General features: G+C 39.1%; 1 protein-coding gene across 1 annotated transcript in view; it reads right to left on the bottom strand.

Moving 5' to 3' along the window:
• Positions 1–12,512, bottom strand: part of LOC116992314 (complement C4-B-like) — a 48,575-nt gene extending 36,063 nt beyond the window's left edge. Inside the window, exons 1-9 of the mRNA XM_033051789.2 lie at positions 9,832–12,512; positions 9,533–9,656; positions 8,159–8,241; positions 6,501–6,693; positions 5,311–5,491; positions 4,579–4,649; positions 4,181–4,266; positions 3,419–3,501; positions 2,190–2,277 (exon numbers count right to left, since the gene is read on the bottom strand). Coding sequence (XP_032907680.1) covers positions 2,190–2,277; positions 3,419–3,501; positions 4,181–4,266; positions 4,579–4,649; positions 5,311–5,491; positions 6,501–6,693; positions 8,159–8,223 — 767 coding nt within the window. The 5' untranslated portion in view covers positions 8,224–8,241; positions 9,533–9,656; positions 9,832–12,512. The remainder of the gene's footprint in view (positions 1–2,189; positions 2,278–3,418; positions 3,502–4,180; positions 4,267–4,578; positions 4,650–5,310; positions 5,492–6,500; positions 6,694–8,158; positions 8,242–9,532; positions 9,657–9,831) is intronic.
• Positions 12,513–14,013: the final 1,501 nt, after the last annotated feature.

Here is a 14,013-nt window from a genome sequence, read left to right as displayed (position 1 = left end):
ATACAAAGATATTTATAGCAAAAGCCACACTGGTAGAATCACATGGGGAGACATTATCTGATAAAATTTGCACTAGAGTAAATTTTATTTTTTTTTAACAAATTAATGAGAACTTCAGTTGTCTTCAGTTGCACAGAGCGGTCTTACACAACTCATCCATTTAGTTTGCGTGAGCAGCTAATTCCTTTGTATGAGACACCTCATGAGCAGAGCATAGAAAATAAGGGATCAGAGAATAATTTCAGGGACTGCTATGAAATATTTGGTACCTCTGAAGATCTACAGCAGGAAGATCCTACCTGCTGATTTGGGTAGAGTGGGTATCCTGTGCCCCAGATCACTCCTACAGATTTAGGCAGTATGGCATGAAGGTCCTCTTGTAAGTGAAATATTTGCCAGATCTGGCCAGAACACCCCTGACCATTTTATAAAGGTCATGTGGAGAGAGGATAGGGAATGTTGTTGCACCTGGCTCTGTTCTCAAGAAAGCCCTGGCAGATGGCACCTTGAACACCACAGTGTGCAATGTGCTACATGAGACCTGTCATGGCTATGGTGTTCTCTTTTGCTTGTGGAAATTCTGCTTCACCTCAGTCCTGTGATGGCTTATTTTTGTTTAAACAAATCCTCTTTCAAATTGGCTTGATCAGCAGCACTGATCTATACCAATAAAGCCAATGGAGAGGCAGCTCTTATGAAAACTGCATTAAATGCCAGAGCAAATAAATGGGAGACAATAGTCAATGACACTGAGTAAGTTCATTACATGCATGGCCAGTTCAGAGAAGTAAGTTCAATTATCTGGAATTCCATACACTGATTTTGATGAAAGTCATGCAGGCCTATGTAGCTCACTAGGATCTTTTCCAATAATGAAAGGAATGTATCCAGTTATTGAAGGCCAATTTTTCTTCTTAAATAATTATGATACTAATGAGGAGTCAAATATACATGAAGTTCTTAAACGCAAAATAGAGTGCTTCAATAGCACATACAAAAATTTAGAAAGGGTTGAAATACTAAAACCAGTGATTTGAAATCACTTCATATCACAATATCAAGTGATCATGATTAAAGCTGGTGATTATTCAAGAGAACCAAATTAAGAGTTGAAGGTGATCAAGAGGAGATAAGAGCTGAGTTTGTTCAGGCAAGCACAGGGAGCTGGATACAGGTTCTGTCTGCTCTCTCAAGGGGTGCTGGGGAACAGAAGGACAAGCACAGTCAAGGACAGCAGGCAGAAGTCCAACAGTCCTCACTCCTTTGAAACGGAATAGATTTCTCCTAATTATGTAAGAAGCTTCCACCTGCCTGTTCTCATTTCATAACATTTATTCCTCTTTATAAAATGAGAAAAACACAAAGGTATAAGTTCTGATTTAGTAATTCTCCCAGCAGGCAGTTTCTTAGCATTTCAACTCTTATGAAACCTGAAAATTCAACAGTCAAAAAATATTTTTATTAAAAATATTTTGATTGCTTAAATTTTCATTGCCTGCCTTCCTTAGTTACTCTGTGTTTAATGCCATTCTAATTTGGTATGGAACCAGGTGTCATTCATTTTCCATTGAGCCCTGCCCTGTGGTCTGAGCAGTCTGACAGCTCTGTAGCCACCCAGATCAGTGCGTTACTGTGCAGCAATGGACTTGGGATGCTATAGTTATGATCGTGGAAACTCCTCCAATTAATTGTGTTTATCTACCTGGAAGAGTTTCTGCATAAATCATTACTCTCAAACACTAGCTTACTACTTACAGACTTCACTGTGCTTTGAGAAAATTCTATACCCAAACTTGAACCCAGTTCTACTTGAATTATGTTTCATAGCACATTGGAGGCTTTAGAACATTTCTAAAGGTTTAAACTAAAAAGCATACAGAAAAACCAGCTGATCAGTTTGACTGGAACCTTTCTTAGCAACACAGAGGAGAATCCTAAATATCCACCTTTGCTAGCAAACCGAAATATTCAGAAAATCTTGTTACAGCTTGATCAGCATGACCTAGACCCAGGTAGCACTTGACACTGATGTCCCAAGTCAGTGCTGGAAACAGAAAGCATATAAGATTAGTCAGATCCAAGTCAAGCCAGAAGCTAGTTAACTGTTAATCACAAGAAAAAGGAAGAAGTCACAAAACTCATATCTGCTTATCTGCCTCCTAAAGCAGCCTGGCTCTGAGCACACCTACTTTGCCTCGATATCAAACACAAAGCTTTCATTCCAGATGTGGTAGTATGGATGAAGTGGGATGAGTTTGACTTCAAAACTTGGAAGTTCTGCATGAGAAAAAGAAGACAAAAGGTCATGACATGCGAGTTTCAAACATACCTTAAACTCCTGTCCTGGCAACACACACTGAGACAATGCAGTTGCTCTGAGGGGATGTTCTAGTTTGAATTAGCAGTGCACTTCTGCAGCAAATCTACTGATTGTTTTCCCTTATGCTTCTTTGCTTCACAGAGTGGAGCAGTCTTCATGCACACAAAATATTTTTATTTACAATGAAAATAAGGCAGAAGATAAATTCTGACTGCTCATGAAGTACCCTGGACTAGGAGCAGGCTGAACTAAACCCACCCAGAAACGGGTAGAGCGTGGATAGGAGCTCCTCAGCATCAGCTGTGTCACACTGAATTTGCTCCTACAAAGCCAACATATTTGGCCCTGCAGGTGTATCACAGTGATTCGTTCCTGCTTGCAGTTGCTTGGAGAGGAGGCAGTAATCTCCACTGTTCTGCTGCCTACACCAGCTAAGGCAAAATAAATTTTATTAAAATGAGATTTTCATACAATCTCAAGGTTTTCTTTTGCCTTTAAATGAAAAAAACAAAACCAAAACACCAAAACAATGAAACAACAAACTCACACTAATTTTACAAGAAGGTATAGTTTCAGTGAAAATAAATCAAGCCACTTCATATCCCAAATAGTTACATTTTTGCATTTTTACTTTATCCAAAGGGCCCTTATTTTCCTTATAAGAAGTTTCTTTGAGGATAGAAATACCTCTAATAAACTTCCAGAATGAATTCGACTGAGACAAAATGGGCAGCTTTTTTTTTTTCTATTTATTTTTTTTCCATACCAGTCTTCACTGCAAACTTTAGCCAGAATTGCAATGACTTCAAAATTGAGCTCATCTCATTTATTTTTTTTTCTGTGATAGGAGAGCCCTTCCAATGTTTTCTCACAAAGTTAAAAAAGTGTTTAAAAAGTTCCTAAATCTGTGTAAAACCAGAGATGTTCCTTTTTTTTACAAATATAAATGGAAGCCACACAAATCCAGAGTTTTTCTTCTGTGCATCAGAGAGAGCAATGGTGCACTGAAACACCATGAAAATTGTCCTTAGTACCTTACTATAGACAGATTTAACCACTGCAATATACTTCTAACACACAAATTCTATAATATCTCACCGTATCTTTTAACTTCAAATTCAGCAGAAACATTAGACATTTCATGTTGTTGAAACCAGGCTTTGATTTTCCAAGTTCCAGGCCTAAAGTGCAGATTCAGCAGAAAATAGTTAATTACAATTCCTCAGATATTTCATGATGCCAACATAAAAATTATCACTGAATTATAATATTTTCCTTGCTTTATCTCATTATCTAATTAATTAATGGCTTTCTTTTTGATGGGAGGAGCCAGCAACATGTTTTGAAATGTCCTAGGAATCACTCAAAATAAGTATGAGGAAGTGGAAGATAAAAGATTTGCAAATCTCTACCTTTGAAAAGTCCACAGAAGCAGAGAACACATCAAATATTTCCTATAGCTTATCTTCACTGAAATATCAAAATCACCCTAGAATGCCAGAAGATGCTGAATATTAAGTAAAAGCTTGACTGTTTGAAATCAGGGATAATTAATGACACTTTGCAGACTAGCCCTTTTAAAAGTGCTGTCTTGAATGAAGCCATATGTTTGAGCAGATATTAAAGCAGTTTGTTAAATTGTTCTTTACTAGGAGACATGTTGCTAATTGCACCATATTAACAATAAATTCTGGATTCATCTCTCCAAGATGAGGTGCTTAAAGGTAAAAAGATATTAATCACAGGCTCAGTATGTGCTCCATGGTGAAAGAAAGACAATTTTGAAAGGTAATTCAGGAAATTCAGTGGTTAAAAACTTAATCTACAGGTTTTGATGCAGAAGGCATGGCATTAACATACTCAGCAATGTCAGGTATATTGAAGTGTTCACCAAAAACCGCGTTTATTTTCCGGTCTGACTTTTTAACCACCATTCCCTTGGAGTTCTGTTGGGACAGAAGAAGCAAACACAAAATTATGCCCCAGGCATCAAACATTTACATCCAAAAGTTCAGGGTCATATCCTAGTCCTATGGAAGAGAAAATGCTTTGCTTACTTCGATACTTTAATATTCACACGTCATGTGTCTCCATGTTTCTGATACGGGCCAAACATAACTACAGCAATGTCACTATGTGCAAATGTGGATTTCTGGGGGGGAGTCCCAGGTATAGTTCTGCTCTTGGATGTTTTATCCAAGTTTTCCATAGCTCCTGTGCTGAAGAAGCACTCATCAGCGGTGTTTTTGCATACTTACTAGCACAGCAACCGTAACTGTGTCGTGCGTTGGCCTCATAGCATTGTCCAGAATGAAGATCCTGTATCTGACTGTTTAACAGAAGAATAAATACATTCACAAATTTCTTTCTGTCCTTTCTATATACTAATCATTGTGATCTGTAAACTGAGTTACTGAATTTAAGACAAAATACTTTCTTTTAGTGAAAAGAAATCGGAGAAATTTCAAAAAATAGTTGCATTCTTCCATAGCCTTCGCATGTTACATGACTAGACAAGTTTTTGAAGCAAATTCAGAAAATTACTCAGGGAGCTTCACTCACTTTTGTATTCTTTCTGCAGTTGAGGCCTGAAACCAAACTCAAAAACTTTTTTTACTCCCCTCTTTTGTTAATTAATTAAATTGGAAGGTAACAAAACAGTAGTGGTCTTAAACAGTAAAGGTAACTTATTGGTGGTGTTGCAAGCAGAAGCAGCAGGAGTTTGTTTTTTGGCTAATTTCTCAAGAATTTTTTTTTCCAAAGTAATGTCATCATTAACCTTTTTGAACAAAAGGAGCAGCTTTTTTTTATTGGTCTCCCTTAAAAGTGACTCTGGCTCTGGAGGCTCTTCCACAGGGGTGGCTGCAATGTGTAGAGCAGACCCTGCAGAAGCCCTGGCTGCTGGAACAACTGGGTCATTATTGCTTTTTCTAATCCTGCCCTTGCAACATCCATATTCAACACCTGAAAAGCAGCATTTGTATCTTAACCTTGGGAACTCGGTGTGTATATGGGCTTATCTGTCTGGATAAAAATGTAGCCTTTCTTGGAGGACAGGAGGATGCGAGTGCTTTTGGCAGTCGAATAAAGCTCCTTGCTCTCAGTGACCAGTAGAACATATGGCAGATTACTCTTCTTGAACAGGTTCTGCTGCAGAGCCCCTGGCTTGACCTGAAGAGAATATAAAAGGGAAAACCCCACAGAGTCAGAGATGAGCCTGGTAACTTTGGGACCACATAGCTGAGGCCCCAAAACAGCTGAAATGCTTAAATAATCTTATTAACATCATTCAACAGAAGATTCGTTATTATATCTTTCTTAATGGGTGTTATATCTTTCTTACTAGATGAATATTGCTTTTAAATTAGAAATACTCTCTCATCCTCCATTTTCCACTACAGAAAGACAGCTTCTGCTGTCCAGTGTCAATAACTCCAGGCAGGAGACTTGCCTGTTGATTTCCATTTACTATGTATGTAATGTAATCCCTATTTATGCTAAAACCTTGGTTATGAGATTGCTGCTTTACTTCATGCAGTTTAATGTGATGTTTCTAAACATCACCCTCAACAGGAACCTGATTAGAAAGCTCAGCTGTTAGCTTTGGGAGTAACCAACTAGAGCTAGATTGGTTATTGCTGTGTGCTTTTTTCCCAACCAAATAGCCCAAACCAGTGTTGCTGAATCCTGCCAGACTTCAAAGAGTCATGCCAGAAGTGAATTGTGCATCGTAGGATGTAAAGAATTAATCAACTAAAATATCTGCAGAAAGAACACAGGCTTTGGTCTAAGAGACTACACATTTTTAAAGGCTTCTCCTGTATTGCAAAATGGCCACTGGTAAGCCAAAGGCATGAATGTCGTTGTAGTTTAAGTGAGGCAGAAAACTCAGCAGCAGTAAAGCAATTAGATGTGTTCAAATTAAATTCCATTTATCACCATGTGACAAAATCTTGAGCTTGTTATGTGGACACAAAAGAATGTTCACAATCACCACTGAAATTATATTGGCATGGTTTTATTAGCTGGTTGGGTGAATGGGTTGCTGCTGTCACTGGAATTGGTTTTGTCACGTGTCTCTCGGGATCAGCGTTGTCTCAGTTCCAGCCTATTCCAAGTAGAGATTATGAGCTTTAATCGTCAAATAAAAACATTTAAATCACTCTGATGACAGACTCACCATTATTTTTTTCATCTCTTGGTAGCCATTATTTTGATTAAGGTTAAAGTAGATCCTCTCTGATAGGAGCTCATTTTTTGTCTCATCTTTGAAGTACGCAGTAACTTGCACAGGACTTTGTGCCCCATGGACTTGAACTGTTATTGTCTCATGTGTGCCCACATGAACCACATTTGGGGCAGTAATAAGAAATCTAAAACAACAGAAAAACAGATTGCCCAGTATGTTCAATGAATGTCCAAACAATATGAATTTTAAAGATAAAAGAGGCTCTCACAAAATAGCTGAGCTTGGGACTTGTGGAGATCACCTAATCCATCGCCCTTGTTAGTCAAAGTAGAGGTTAAAATAAATAATATTCTCTGACTGATCTCCAAATTCTGAACTATCCCATTTAAATCCTATAAAACATCAATCACTATACATAGGCGATGCAATATGTCCCAGGAACTACCATCTCAGTTTATAACTTGGTGTAAGTCAGAGAAAACTCTATAAACTCAAATTTCTGAAACAGAATGAGGCTGTGCATTGAAAGACAATGAATACATATTCATAAATATACAATGAATGCTACAAAGTCATGTATCTTCATGTACTAGCACCACATTATGCCAACTTATACTTTAATATGTTAGGAGGTATGTAACTCTATATAACCCTATATGACCCTATGTATGGGGTTACAAGTAGCTGATCTTCCTTGAAATATCACTGTGAAATGCTGGAAGTGAGAGATCACAGAAGACCACATCCCTGGGAAGGGCTGAGTTGGATGCTAAACTGCTTGGGATTTGTTTTTTTTCCTCTTATTTTCCTTCATTCTTAACCCTACTCTGGTGCTTCTTAGTAATTGATTTCATGACCTTTAAAATGTTGATCATTATCCTTGCTCTCATTTTTTTCAAGTCTATTTTACACAAAATGATTTTATAAAAATCAGAGAACTGTGTGAAAAGCCAAGTCCTTTCTCTTCACCTATGATATCACATAGACAAAGAACAGTTCTGAGCTCAAGACAGGTGCTTTTGGGAAATGATTATTAGAAGACTTCTAAAATGAAAGGTGAATGATTCTGTTATTATCATAAAGGGTTGGCTGAACTCTCTTTTTCTACTTTTTGAAAAAACAGTTTCTTCTTTCTTAAGTGTATAAAATGAAAGATGGGGTATAGAAATCAGGGAATAAAGCTGATATTTAATTTCATTCACTCAGGATCTGTTGGCTCAAGCAAAAGGTGACACTAGGCCTGGCTTATATGGAAATCTCCACTGAAATAGAGGATAAATACAGAATACTGAAGGTTTTCCCAAAGTAAAACCTTTGCTTTCTGCAATGTATAAATCAATTACAGAGTTTTTTCCCCCAAGATTTTTCAATCCAGTAAATGCAACAAGCAGCAGATGAGCAAATAGCAGTAAGAGAGTGAACAGCATGCTTTAGTAGTACATTTTAAATTAATGGTTCCTGAGATAAAATTTCTTCCTTAAAAGGGTAGTTTTAAGCTTTTTGCTTCTTACCTATTTAAGGTTACACAAATTTCCAGTAGCCTAATAAACTGGCTTTTTTGATTCTCTATTGACAGAGAGAGAATATTTCCTACCTTCACTTTCAAGGGATTCGTTAGGATAGAAGAGTTTGCAATAAAATATACTTACGATGGTGCTTGTTGTGTATTGGACAGCAGCAAACAAAAGCTCATCAACAGTACCAGCCTTTCCATTGGGAAACTCTACAACATCTGCAAAACAGAAGCACCAAAGAACCACCATCAATCCAGGTGCTGGCTGTAGGAAACAGGCTGACAGCACATTGCAGCAAGTACTGTTGCCTATCCTGGTTATTTATTAATAACTTGCAAAACTGTGCAAGCAATAGTGATGGACGTGCTGGTGGTGCACGCAGTAATACACTGGGGAGATACATCCTGCACTAAGTCACAATTTTATATTTTATTGTTCATCCATTCTCTTCCAGCTTCAATGTTTTCACATGATAGCAGCTAAAAGTCAAGTGCAGAGAGATTTCACAAATACTGCAAAGGTATCCCAAAATCAAACAAGACACTGCGGCTTAAAGAGTGGCTGTAGAGTACTTCTGAATGTAGACAAATGTGGGTGACAGGTTCCTTCTCTAAGCCTTTATTTAACCCCAGGCATCTCTGTGGGCCAGCAAGGTGAGAGAAAGTTCCTTCTGTTTAGACAGCATCAAAGGAACTGAAATCTACCTGTACAACTCAGTCTCGGTCTGTGAGGCTTGGAGGCATTCATCTGCTTTGACTTCAATGAAAATGAAATTGATGCCTCTGTCTGAGCCACTCAGCCCAATTTGCCTTCATGCCCAAGACACTGGGCTTTTCCAGAGGGTAACCAGTCTCATCTTATCATAAACAGCTGAAGGCATTCCAGAGGGCATGAAACACATCTTAAAAGGTAAGATACTGATAAACAGAGGGGAAAAGTCCATCTGAAGAATAACGGTTTGTACAAGAACCAGTTTTGATCAAAGGTAAATGAAATAACTGAAACCCTCATCAGGTCTCATTTTTGCAAACTTTTACTGCACTGTCATCTCCCAAACACAGTTTTGTTGACCCATGAAAATGGAAACATGCCCATCTGATTTACAGGCACGTCAAATCCCAGAAATGATCACATGGCTACTCCTAGGCTTGGTGATGACCTGCCCTTTAATGCACCACGGCCAAGTCTGTGTCTTGAATTATTAGCAAAAGATGCCTTAAACCAGTACTCCCTGTTTGCAAGGTGAATTCATGCTCACAGCAAAGGCTCATCGCCCACAGTCTTGGGACCTTCCTCTCACCCCAGCATTTGCCTGAGTGACAGCTCCTGCCTTGCTTTTTGAGACAAGGAGGCAGGGAAAGAGAAGAAGCTGACCACAAACTAGTTCACTATTTTACACTTAGAGTGGTACAGGTGTGGTAACTCCCTCTTAGATAAAGCCAGACAGAGACTGTCTGTCCATTGGTAGTCACATAAGACGTGGGCAGCAGTAGCTGGCTTCAAACTCACATCAGGAAAAGCTAAATTTTGCCTGCTCCAGGTGTAGTTGTTTTTTGGGGTTTTTTGACTTTATTTTGTTCCCCAAGAGACAGACAGTTTCCTTCACCTCTTCTGGTTTGCACTCTCATTTCGACTGTCAGAAGAGAGGAAAAACTTGAGGAAAGATACATGTGGATCCTCAAGGTCAGAATCCATGCCCTTTGGGAGATGTTTATAGGAGTTCAGACTTGGGAACCATTAAGAACAAAGTTATTTTCTCTCCGCCCTGCCTCCCCACCTCCTAATTCCCTCTGCAGTTATGCACTCACAAAACTGATTTATTTTCATGCCAGAATCATTTTCCTCAGGGCTTCTGGCCACCCAAACCCTAGAGAGATGGTGACGAAGAGTAGAGATTTCCACCATAAAGCTGGTCTACGTTCAAGGCAAAGATACGTGGAAGAAAAAGTCCTTTTGGGAGCTCGGGCTTGCACTTTCCCTAGGGGCAGAAGAGTCTTGTTAAACCTGCAGCTGGTAAAATAAGGATTCTCATTCTTGCAGAGATAATGGAAAGAGTTAATTAAGAGCAGTAGTGGCTGTGGAGCATGCTAAGGCTCCTGCACTCTTCTGAGACAGTTCTGCTGCTCCATCTTGCACTGCTGCCATCCATGGTCAGAGCTGATGCAATCACTGAGCAATCCTAGTCACTAAAACAGGACAAGAAACAGCTGTGAGTGGGTCCTTTGCTTTTCTCCAGAAAAACACAGAATAAGAAAAGAAATAACATCTTCAAGGTCAGTGCCCATTCATTGAGAAAGACATAAGGGAGTTCTCCCAGCTGAAAAGCCAACAATTTCCAGAAGACCACAACAAACAGCAGGGATTTCCTCTTCCTGAAGTCTCAGGAAAGGCACTTCTGAAGTGTGAGGTCACACCAAAATCTTGCTCTGTGCCCATCTTTATCAGAGGGGAGGAGATGGGATTTCCATTGTCCAGGCTGGATTGTTTGTCAGGCACCGAGGTCTGTTTGCACAGCTATAGAAATAGCCATGTATGAACCCCAGCTAGACATTTTTACAGATCACTTTCTAAAGGGCACCTTGGAAAAGCTATTATTATGCTGCTTTCACTTGTCTTTAATTGGATTTGTACTCTCTTGCTTCCTTAAGTGAAGTATGAATAAATATATGTGAGTACAAAACAGCAGTCCATAGCAATATGCTGTGTAAGTATTTTGTGCTTAAATTTAAGATGTTCTGACTCTTAATAAAGCTATTTTTTTCACCAGAGTGTAAACCAGTGACTTCAATTAAATAGAATTTTTTCTCACTGTATCTCACAAACACAAAGAGCAAGCCTGTGCATAACCACTTATATAATGAGAATTAAAATTCCTTATGCTTAATTGGTCTGTCTCTGGGTATGTATAAAATAATAATTTGTTTTCAAGTATCACAAATTCTTCACACTGTGACTTGTGGTATAATGTAAAACATTCCAGTCCAAAGCCACATCAAAATATAACAAATTTAACCTAAACAGCATAAAACAATCTTGGTTGAAGGTCTCCAGCACATGCATGAGAGAGATAACTTACATGCCTCTTCTTTTCCTAAGGCAAAGTCCTTTCTTGTGTACTCATCAGCCACTTTTCACCTATTGATCCTTCAGCTGGCCCAGTCCAGCACGGATTGTGGAAAGCACAGCCTGGGATTGATGAGTGTGTGAACCCTGAACCTGGGGAGACAGAATTGCTTTTTTTTTGAGTGTATGCTGTCTCTCCTTTCAGTACCTTCGTTTGAACTTGGTGGGATTTCACAGTGTTTTGAGCACCAGCAATAGTTTTTGTTCTTTGGCACGAAGAGCTTCCCAAAGCCTTTTTCCCCTTAATCAGCCTAAATACTAACGAGACCAAACTCTCCTTTCACTTTCATCCCGCGGTCTTTCACCTCTGCCTGGCAGAAGGGTACAAAGGACAGCTTCACAAAACCCATTTCACAAATAAGCACTGCAGTGACATCCTCTCTGCCGAGTCACAGGGACTTGTGACAAACACAAAAGGCAATAGTTCACTTCTGACATTTCAGAAAATTAGATTTTGAAATCCTTTTTTCAACAGCAGACCATGAAGTGTGGGTCTAATTGGAAAAGTTCCTCTTAACAGCAGGATAGCTTCTCTTTAGTGTCAATGTAAATTGGGATTGTAAATTAAAACCATACTTTCTTTTTTTCCTTACCATAATTGAGGTAATGAAATGAAAAGGCTGTAGCTACAATTGCCATAAAAAATTCTTTAAAAATTCTGCATTTAGTGCTTCTAACTGTATCTACTGAAAAAAAATCATATATTTAGAGGAGGAAAACAAGTATTTCCCTGGCATTTTCTGCTCTCACTGAGGAGTCTGCATTTCAGGGGGATTAAGCAACAAGCCTTATTTTTTTCTCCTGGGTTTCTCCCTCTCTTCTCTCTCATTCTCTAAATTCTGTGATTATCTGAATATTGTGTTGAAAAAATAAAAATAAGGATTTTAGAAAAACCCACAAAACCAGCATTGCTTCTGTAAAATTCTTACATTGCAAAAGTGGTTTATGTAAGACTGAGAGTTCTTTTAGTTCAAGCAATAATTGTATAACACCACTGACATAATATTTCACCATATTGTAATGATGCATCCTGTTTTCTTGGTAAACCATGTTTTTCAGAATCTCATTGCTTTCGGGACCTTTAAGAAACCATTGACCTGGTCAGGAGGAGAGGAGATACCTGAGCATGCAAGTGACTCTCTCACCCCAGGTGAAAGCACAGAGCTGCTGGAAATGAGGAATAAAATAATTTGGCCTAAATAATACAGAATATTTGGAGTACTGCCCTTGTACTCAAACATCCTGATACTCTGCCTAGAGCCTTGTTCTCAAATTTGTCTTTTGTGGTTTTCTTTTTTTTTTTTTTTCAATTTCATGATAAACCCCAAAGGAACCCAAATTCTTCCTTGTTACCAACTCTAAGAACTACAAATTACCTGGAAAAACTAATGTATTTAAAATTATTTGATCTTTCCCAACTTCTCCATTCCTCTGGATTGTAATGAGCAGAATTGTCTCTCTAGGGAATTCTTTGCTTCTCCTTTTCATGGGAAGAAAAGGAAAGAATAAGTCTAAAGAAGGAAAAGGTATCTGAACATATCAGTGGAAAAAGCTAAAATTTTAGGTAGCTGAGAAGAGTAAGAACAAAGGTTACATGTCTAGCTCAGTGGATTTGGAGGCATATTGTGAAATCAAGTAAAACCAGTCTTTTGCAGGAAGATTTTAGAGTAGTAGTTTATAACTGACCCTCACTCCTAGGATTTCCTGACTTGCTGCATGGAGACACTCCAAGGTTTCAGATGATTGCACAATTGTACAAGAAAATGTTTTACAACAAAGGAGAAAAGAAATCCCATTCCATGTACAACTACAGCTAGCCTTATGTCTAAATCTAAAACATCCACTTCACCCAGTAACTCAGAGGAATAGGGGACACCAGAAAGGAGGCAGCAGCTCCTCTTCCAACCTGAAAAAGGCTCAGCTCCCACCTCCATCACACTCAAGCAAGTTTAGGTCAGTTCCACTGGCAGATGGGAAGCTGCCCTACTTTTTTGATCCCTTGGTTTCAATGTTCAAGGATGAAATACAAAGAGAAAGGAGGAAAGGGGACAGGATATAAGGGTCAGGAGAATTGTATTTTCATTTTAAAGGAGAAGCTGCTCAGTAACAGCAGTTTCAGTGTCAGGAGCTGCAGCATCTCCCCATGTGGCAAGCCTAGCATCTGCTACCCTGGTATAGAAGGGAAAAGTCTGGATGACTTTTGTTGTTCAGGTAATGTATGCTGATCTCTTCTTTCTCTGAAATTTAGCTACAGAGCTCTGGCCCTTTGTGACACTCAGCTTTTTAGGCAGCTCTTTGGATGAACCATGTGCCCCTTCGTCCTGTGAGGCACAGGTACTGTACCCAGCCTGGACACAGTGATCACAGGAGGAATCCTCCCTCTCAAAGCCAGTTTTACAGAAAACCACCTCATGCAAAAGAATGCAAAAGAAGTCAGCTCAGTTCCCATTTCAGTGGCTTAGATGCAGAGGGGAATATTGATGCCTTCAAAAGGGGACTGACTGGAAGTCCCTAAGGCCCTGCTGATGGAACTTGGGTCAGACACGCCCTGTCCAGGTTATACAGTTGACATTATATTGCACCTACAGAAAAAAAAAAAAAAAAAAAGTGAAGCTATAAAAAATGTGAACAAAAAGGATATTTTCATGCATCTTGGAATGCACATGGGTCTCCTCCTGCTAATATGCGACTACATGTCTTGCTACTTTGTGCTGGTTTTGGCTGGGGTAGAGTTAATTTTTTCAGAGTAGCTGATGTGGGGCTGTGTTTTGGACTTGACCTGAAAGCAGTGTTGATAACGTGGATGTTTTCATTACTGCTGAGCACTGCTGACACAGAGCCAAGGCCTTTCCTGGTTCTCACCCACA

This window comes from Catharus ustulatus, chromosome 2 (genome assembly GCF_009819885.2).
Source record: "Catharus ustulatus isolate bCatUst1 chromosome 2, bCatUst1.pri.v2, whole genome shotgun sequence".
Taxonomy (NCBI): Eukaryota; Metazoa; Chordata; class Aves; order Passeriformes; family Turdidae; genus Catharus; species Catharus ustulatus.
Note: the sequence above shows the minus strand (reverse complement) of the source record. Positions and strands in the feature narration are given on the sequence as shown.